Here is an 8979-nt window from a genome sequence, read left to right on the forward strand (position 1 = left end):
ATTTATGAGTTATGTTTTGATGTTTATCATTGACTATATGTATTATATATGTGATATAAACATGAAATTCGTGATGAAATCTGAACTGGAACTGATTTTGGATGAAATGGGTTTGCTATCAACGCAACAACATTTCTGAAGAATTTGCAGAGGACGCGTCGCGAGGTGTAGCGCGCTGTTGAAAGCACGCATCCCCATTTTACAAAAGGTAGTGCGCGTCGCGCAGGCCCTGTGGCGCGTAACGCAAATGTGCTGGTAGTGAAATATTCCTATTTTTCTTGAATTGACTTGGGAACTTGCATGCTATTGATTGATGAATAATTATCGTGAGTTTTGATTAATTATTTGACATGTATTGGATGGTATATGGTTGAATTTATATGATAAACATGATATTTGAAATATGCATGTGTTATGATGTGAATTGATGAATAATTATGCAATATATGTTATGCTATGCTTGAATACATGTGATTGAATTGTGGCGTGCTAATTGATGTATTGTTTGGGATTGAAGTCTTGTTTTGAATGTTGTGCAATGTTGGGAGAGATGTGATTATGTAGTTTAAGAGGTTGAGAACGTCTTATTTGCATAAGTCTTGTTTGTTGAACATTTACACTAGCATGAGTCTTTGAAAGAGGCAATGTCGGGTAATCTTGTGAAGATTATTTGCTTGTCCCAAACCTAACGCCGAATGGGATTTGAAAGCTTAACACTAAATGGAGCTTTAGAGGTGGTTATCTAGTCTAAGAGATGGACAATCGGCTTTCCAGAAATGATAACGGAGGGATCCACATGCATATCGCTAGAGTCACACTTGAGTCGAATGTGTCAGTGTGAATTGTTAATGTTGTGTGATTTATGTGATATGATTGTGTTGATATGATGTTGGTTGATATGCATTTATATGGGTGTTGTGATTGGTATTTTATACTTGAATTGTGTTTCATAATAGTATACAATTGAGGATTGTGGTAATTGAATATAATTGCTTGAATTGTGGAGCTATTGCGTATGAGATAAACATGTGAATTTTGATATATTATATATGATGCATGTTTATGCGAAGAATGATGAATTCTAGGAATGTATTCTTATTGCGTTTTACATTTCCCATTATTATGTTTATTTATAATGATTTGAATTCTCACTCTTCTGTTTGAATGATGTTCATTGCGATATCGCGTAGGTTCCGAAGAGTAGTGGTGCTTAGGAGGAGGCTTAACTTGGAGTTTTAGATCTCCTTAGCGTGTTTTGACTAGGTAGTCATATTGTGCTCTTGTCATATGTAACACATGGGATTTGGGTTTATTTTTATTACCTATGTTTTGATATTATGAGATATTGTTTTACTCATACGTATTTCCTATTTAGATATGATATATTGTTGATGAGTGGCCTTTGAGCCGAGATGTTGAGATATGGTGAATGATGTATGAGAATCATTCGATTTTACCATTTTATTTAATGAAATGATTATTCCGCTTGTGGCTTGCATGTTGTTTAATTCCGTGTTACTTGGAGATGATCATTGTATGTTTAAGTGTTATTTTTGGTTTAAAATGTGTGTAACGCCCTCATGTGGTGCATGCTTGTTACTCTGATATGTGCAAATGTATGCCTTGTTTAGTAGTATTTTTTTGGGGGTTATATGTCCATCTTTTAACAGTTGCCCATGGTGGGAGGTTATAGGTCCCATATAAAAACACTACATGAATTGGTAAAAACACTACATGAATGTACACACATTTTTAATCCTAAAATACCTCTCATTTTCAATAGTCACTTACATGAGCGTCTGGGTGTTGGCCGATACCCCCCACCCCGAAGGTGCACCAAGGAGCATCAGTCCCCCAACACCGGTGATCACAAAATTCTCATCCTCTCATTTGCATCTTGAAAACGTCCCATTACCTCCTCCAAACCCGCAAGGAAACAACAACACATTACCAACTTTGGTTCCCTTGACTCTTGTAGCTAAAGACAACACAAACATTTTGTTGATGGTGAAGTTCCATTGTCTCTACCTTTTGGATTTATTTTTATTTCTTATCTTTTAGATTTTGGTTTTGTTTATAGTGTTATTGAGTCTCTTCACTGATTATGCGTCTCAGGGTTAATTGTCAAATACGTTTTACCATGCATGATCAAAGTGTTTGGTTATAGTTTAAGTAATATGATTCAAGTCAATTTGTTGAGTTTTTGGATCAAGAACTATTTTTTAGAATGGTTTAAGTCATGACAATATTAAAATTTCAAAACACTTTACATTTTGCAAAATTGAGATTCTAGATGTGTGATTTGAATCACACTATTATATGAATGCTCAGGGACTGATTTCATGTTTCCACGATTCAAATCATAACATCCATGATTGAAATCACGACATTTTTAATTTGAATCACAGACTACCTGATTCAAATCATACAGAACTGCAATTTCCATGGTTTTGCTTCTATAACCCTGGGTAAAATCACATATTTTCTTGACTTGAATCATGTGATTCGAACCACTTAATGTGTGACTTCAATCACACAAATGAGTTCTAATATGTTCTTGGCTTTTGATTCAGATCACGTGATCTTTTTTCTCGAACTCTACCACTTACCTATGAAAGCACTAATAGAACTGAAGCAAGCTCCTAGAGCTTGGTATAACCACCTAAGTAAATTCTTACTTGAAAACAAGTTCTAGATAGGACAAGTTTATAAAACTCTTTTTATTAAGAAAAACGAGCATGACATCTTATTAATTCAAATTTATGTCGATGATATTATCTTTAGTGCTACTAATGAATCCTTGTGCAAGAAATTTTCTAAAATCATAAAGAATGAGTTTGAAATGTCAAAGATCTTGTTTCAATACCCCTAACAAAATGGGATGGCAAAATGTAAGGATCTTCATTTGTTTGATGTAATGTATGCCTTACTTTTTTAAGTTTATGTACCCTCCTAGATTTCGATGGACACTCTTTCCACAATTTTTTTCTTGATAAATCATTTTCCATCTACTTCCCAGCCTAATTATAGTTCTTTACATACTTTTTGTGTGTGTACGTGTGTACGTGCGCGCTCCCGTGTGTGTGCATTGTTCACCTATCTTAGTTTAAAGACATAAGTTTGGAGTAGAGTCTATTTGGACTTTGATTGGAAAAAAATAGATAATTGATAAATTACACTATAGCTGATAAACTTATAACTGATAGTTATATGCTAGATAATGTGTTGTATAAAATAAGCTAGGCGATTCAGATTATAATGTTTTAAAAAACTGGTGGTTGAACTAACTTATAAATGTTAAATCAATTAAAATATATGTTACCTAAATATTTATTTTTCAACGAAGATAATATGGATAAAATTGAGAGAAAGAAAATGATAAGTTTTAAGCTATAAGCTACCCGAATTACCTTATCATAAAAAAGTTATAAGTTAGTAAAAATAAGCAATAATCTCGTGAGAAAATAACTGTCACCAAACATGTATGATTTAACATATAAACTTATATAAGCTATAAGGCATAAATTGTAAGCTTAAAATATGGTTATTTTTCCAAATAAAACCTTATTGTGCATTTATGAAGTATAAACATTTTTATAAGGGTTTTGTGTGTTATGATGTCTCTTGCCATTGTTTTTCGTATTTTTCAAAATGTGACATATTTTTATAATAAATTTATAATTTCATTTTCTTTCTCTTGCTATGAATGATATTGCTATTTTGACAAATTTTTCTATTATACCTCAATTAATAGAACTTTAAAAACCAGGTAATATATATATATATATATATATGTAAAAAAATATAGATAGGAAATTCACATTCCCTTTCCCAACTCTTATCCTCCAGGAGAGCTTATATCAATTGAACCACGATGTAATGGTCGAACATATCAAACACCATATAGATAATCGTCATACTTGTATGATTCTTCATATATTTTTTTTGTTGCCAAATAGATATTCACATGGGTATAATTTCTCATATGAACTTATATCATACCTATTCCTATTTGTTACTCAGAGGATATTAAATATGTGTCGGATAAAAGCAATGCAAGAGGAGCTTCAGGTTCTTCAAGAGAGTTTCATATAAAATATTGTGTCTTGACCTCCTGATGTCAAATTAATAGGCTGCAAATGAGTTTATTATTTGAAATTGAATTTTGACAGGTCTATCAATCGCTACAAGAATCAATTTGGCTCCTTAGAAAAGGAATGATATATAATTGATTATGATAGGACATTTGCATTAGTTTTCAAAACGACAAAGAATATTTTTCTTCATCAAATAAGTGTGAAAAATTACTTTTTTCATGGTGAAAAATATATTTATATAACTCCTTCTCAAGGTTTGTTCTCTTCATACAAGGGTATGTGCAAGTTTTAACGATTTGTATTTAGGTTTAAACAAGTGCCTAGAGCACTATATGAGAAATTGTGTTCCCTGTACTTTCAAAGAAATTTTCTTTGATTAACACAAGTGTGTCAAAGATTTGATTACTATGGTTGATCTGTAATCAACTAATCTTGTGGATACTTTTGAGGTTAATGTTAAATATCATTGTGATGTGGTGATCTTTTGACTGAACCTTTTTTGTATTGGCTACTTGGGGGGAGTCTCAATTACTTTAATATTACTCGCATCTTATACATTTTTTGTTGTTCAATAAGTAAGTCAATTCATGGATTCTCCTTATCATTTTCACTTAGTAGCGGCTCCTCATATGATTTGTTACTTGAAGAGTACCTCCCATCTTGGCTTATTCTTTTCTGTCATAACAACTTTTTAGTTAAGTGTTTTTTGTGATATCGATAAGGCAAGGCGTTCTAATACCCAACCACATCAATGGTCTCTTGTCAGCAATTTGATGCTCACTAACCAAAATTGATTAGATAAATTAGACAAGAAAATTCTAATCATTACAGATGGTAATTACCTGTAATTACTGATAGTTGTTCATACAAAATACAGAATGCAATAGAAGAAAACATAAATCAAAATTACTTAACAAAACAACTTTGTCGATCGGTTGAATCTTCTTCTCTAATTTGAACTTTCCAATGAAAATTGTGGGTTTTGACTCGCAAATCATCAACTTTATTCATTTATCTTTGTTGTACCTTCCTTTATCTTTCTCCTAAACATGAGTTAGATAGATTTTCTTACAAAAATTTGGCCATTACAAAATGCCAATACTATTTGCTATAATTAGAAGAAATTTGAGATTTCTCCTTCTTTTAGAGTATTATTGTCTACTAGCTCCACATATTTTCCCCCGGGTGAGTAGCCCAAAGATGTTACATAACTTATTCCAACTATTAACAGCAACATATCTTAACATTAATATACACCTATCCATAAATCTTATTCTATAGTATTTCATTTAAATCTATTTACATATGGAAACACTCTTCTGTCTTTTGCAACCCTTCCAAACTAAAAAAGAGACACCTATATAGTCTACAGAGGAAGGGAAGGAGGTTGAAAAGGACTAGTATCAAATAAGACAAAAAAGTACAACTGTATAACTAATACCTAAACATTTGTTTTATAGTTACCTCAAACATTGATTATCCTAGGATCTACATCCTCGTTCTTAAAGCTGTTAACGTGAGAGCCAAAGATTATTTTAACCTTATTCATATGTCATTATTTGCCTTCATTCTGAATTGGAGGACACAATAATGAATAAACCATTTTTTAATGTAATAACCATACAATCAAAACATGACAACTTTTGCATATGATTATCAGTTTGTCACCTTTTCATAACTGCTATGAGATGATAATATATCATAATTAGTTGTTCTAAAAACTCCACAACATAAATTATTTTCTTACAATATAACTTGTCTCTTTTGTAAAACCATTAACTTTGTGTCGATATCAACAACAAGGCCTGCAATAGTGACATTATTAGTAATATATTTGACATGTTGTGATTTGTCATTTTCCTATAGTTAATGATGCTGCTTTCAAATTTGATTTTATAAATGATCTTAAAATGAACCTCAAAAGGTTTCTTATCCAAATGTAGTGGTACAATTCGAGATATCGTTTTTTCTTATCAGCAGGATTCGAACTTGTTACCTTGAAATTTAGTTAACGAATATGGTAGCACCGATATCTGATAATGGAATCCGTAGTAGAAAGAAGTCATCAAGAGGACACCACAGGTTTGTAGGAGTTCGTCAAAGGCCGTCGGGGAGATGGGTGGCCGAGATCAAGGACTCTTTACAGAAAGTTAGGCTTTGGCTCGGAACATTTGACACGGCTGAAGAAGCGGCTCGTGCTTACGATACAGCTGCTAGAGCTTTGAGAGGTGCTAATGCTAGAACCAACTTTGAGTTGCCAGAATCTGCAACAAATGGAGGTGATGCTAAGCGTGGATCGGGTTCGGGTTCTAAGTTCGTGCTAGAGAATACCGAGCCTTTTTCTTTCGAAGATGTGAGTGATTCAGGCTCAGGTTCTGACGGTCTTCTTGGTGCACTCAAGGCAAAACTTTGTGATGGGAAAGAAGGGAAATTCTCATTTTCATTTCCTTCTGTTAGTACGGTTTCGAAATCAACACAAAACGGTTCTTGGAAGAAAGAATCATCATTACCACCATCATCATCAGCTACATATTGTCTCTCTCAGATGAATGAAACTCATGCTAACCCTAACACTATACCTAGTTCATTGAGTACTTCATCAAACACTTTTGCCAAGAGTTTGATTATCCCAAATCATGATCAAGAATTATGTCAAACTCAAACACCATCTATGACAAACATGTTATGGTCCAATGAAATCGAAAACCAATATCCTTGGCCTATTCAGATGAATCATGTTCTTCATGACAATAGTACTAGTACTGATCTTCTTGCATCTGCAAGTGTGTCGAATTTTCCGTGGCCGCTAATAGATTCGAATACTGACATGACATGTATAGATCAAGGGATGTTAAATAGTAACAGAAGTGATCAAATGAATATGATGAACATGCAGTTACCTCAAGTTGGTGGATCAAATACTGAAGGGCTTTGGACAATGGATCAGCAGCAGCAGCAGCAACAGTTTGTGCAATGTGAGGAGAATAATAGTTGGTTTGGTTCCGGTGGATCTTGGAATTCTTTTATCTATGTGCCTTCTGAGCTAGCTTGATTAGGTTAATATTATATCTATGGAAGAAATCTAGAAATCATTTGTTTTACCTTGATTTTATAGAACAGTCTCTTTAGTATAAGTAGAATGTTGTGTTTGTTTCTTACCTTAGAACATGTAACAATAATTATCAGCATTTTAATATGTAAAGCAATATTGTTTTATTTATCTATAATAAATCACTAATATGGTGGAGAATGGTTCTCATCTTTGAGTCTCCAGATAGAGAGTTTATAAATTTCACATGAATTTGTGTTCTTTATCTCTGCCACCATGCATTTTTTATGGTGTGCCACAACCACCTGAATCGCAACCGATGAAATGGCAGGCTCAATTGCTGTCGTGCGGGCCTGCACCTGCGGCCAAGACTATTGTGCATGATCCCCCAAACAAGCAAACATGAATTTGTTTCTGTGTGGTTTCGTCCATTTTTTCCAGTCGTCGGGACCGTTAATAACTGATGTAACTGATGTAACTGAAATTGAAGAAGTTAGTTAGAGTTAGTTACATTTGGACTGCTATATATAGTTAGCTACCTTGTATTCCAATCAATGATGAAAGTTCTACATTCATTCTCTTTTCTGTTTTCTATCTCTTTCTCAAGCTCTCAAACATGAGCTTCATACATTGCTAATATGGTATCAGTCGCTTTTTATCATTATTCAACTTCTTCTTCCTCTTCCTAATCCTCGCATTTCGATACTTTCTTCTTCACCATGCCACCACGTGTTGCTCCCGTTGCGCATCGCATCCCAAATGCTGATGTAGATTCAGTCTATTACATTCATCCCAGTGAAGGTCCTCACCCTATCAACATCACACCGCAATTGAACGGTTCAAACTACCTAAAACTATGTTCAACACTTTGTTGCTATGATAGAAAATCAATTTCACACCTGTCCTAAAACTATTAGAATTGATAATGGACCTGCGTTTCTAATCCCTCACTTTTATGCCTCTAAAGGAATTCTTCACCAAAGGTCTTGTGTTGAGACACCTCAACAAAATGGGAGGGTGGAAAGAAAACATCATCACCTCCTTAATGTAGGCAGAGCCCTCCTTTACCAATCCAAACTTCCAAAAACTTTCTGGTCATATGCTATCTCATATGCTACTTTTTTCATTAATAGAATCAATACTCCACTCCTCAATCACAAATCACTATACCAGCTACTTCATAATATTTTACCTGACATGAACCAAGTTAAATTGTTTGGATGCTTATGCTATGCTACCACTTTACAAAACCATAGGACAAAACTTAATGGTAGAGCCAGAAAATCTACTTTTTTAGGCTATGTTGTTGGCTTTAAAGGGTCAGTACTATTAGATCTGCATACTCATGAGGTTTTTATTTTTAGACATGTCACCTATCATGAACACATCCTACATTATCAGTCTCAAAACCCATCGGCCACACATCAGTGGGATTACTTCAGTTACTTTCCTGACAAGCCAACTAACATTTTCTCCAACAATCCTGATCCCACCTCAGCTACAACCAATCTCACACCTATCCCTAATCCTATTGTCCCTTGTGATGATATTACCTTACCTTCTACTACTGATTCCACCATTCCACCACTTGATCATTCATCATCTCCACCTGGTCGTATATCATCCATAATGAGAACTAAACCATCATATCTTCAAGACTATATATGTGCCTCTTTCAAAGACACACCAAATTAATCCTCCTCAGGTACTCCTTATCCCATTGATTCTTTTATGTCTTATTCAAAATTATATCCTTCTCAATGTAGTTTTAGTTTGTCAGTTTCTTCTCATCCTGAACCTAAATCTTACACTGAGGCAAGCAAGTTCGAATGC

The 8979-nt window shown here is 34.0% G+C and overlaps 1 protein-coding gene across 1 annotated transcript; it reads left to right on the plus strand.

The window, feature by feature from the left end:
* The first annotated feature begins 6018 nt into the window (after nt 1-6018).
* Nucleotides 6019-7337, plus strand: LOC131640287 (ethylene-responsive transcription factor ERN2-like). The gene has a single exon (XM_058910697.1). The coding sequence runs from the start codon at nt 6115-6117 to the stop codon at nt 7147-7149; it is 1035 nt and encodes a 344-aa protein (XP_058766680.1). The 5' UTR covers nt 6019-6114; the 3' UTR covers nt 7150-7337.
* The last annotated feature ends 1642 nt before the right edge of the window (nt 7338-8979 follow it).

This window comes from Vicia villosa, unplaced genomic scaffold (assembly GCF_029867415.1).
Source record: "Vicia villosa cultivar HV-30 ecotype Madison, WI unplaced genomic scaffold, Vvil1.0 ctg.003032F_1_1, whole genome shotgun sequence".
Classification (NCBI taxonomy): domain Eukaryota; kingdom Viridiplantae; phylum Streptophyta; class Magnoliopsida; order Fabales; family Fabaceae; genus Vicia; species Vicia villosa.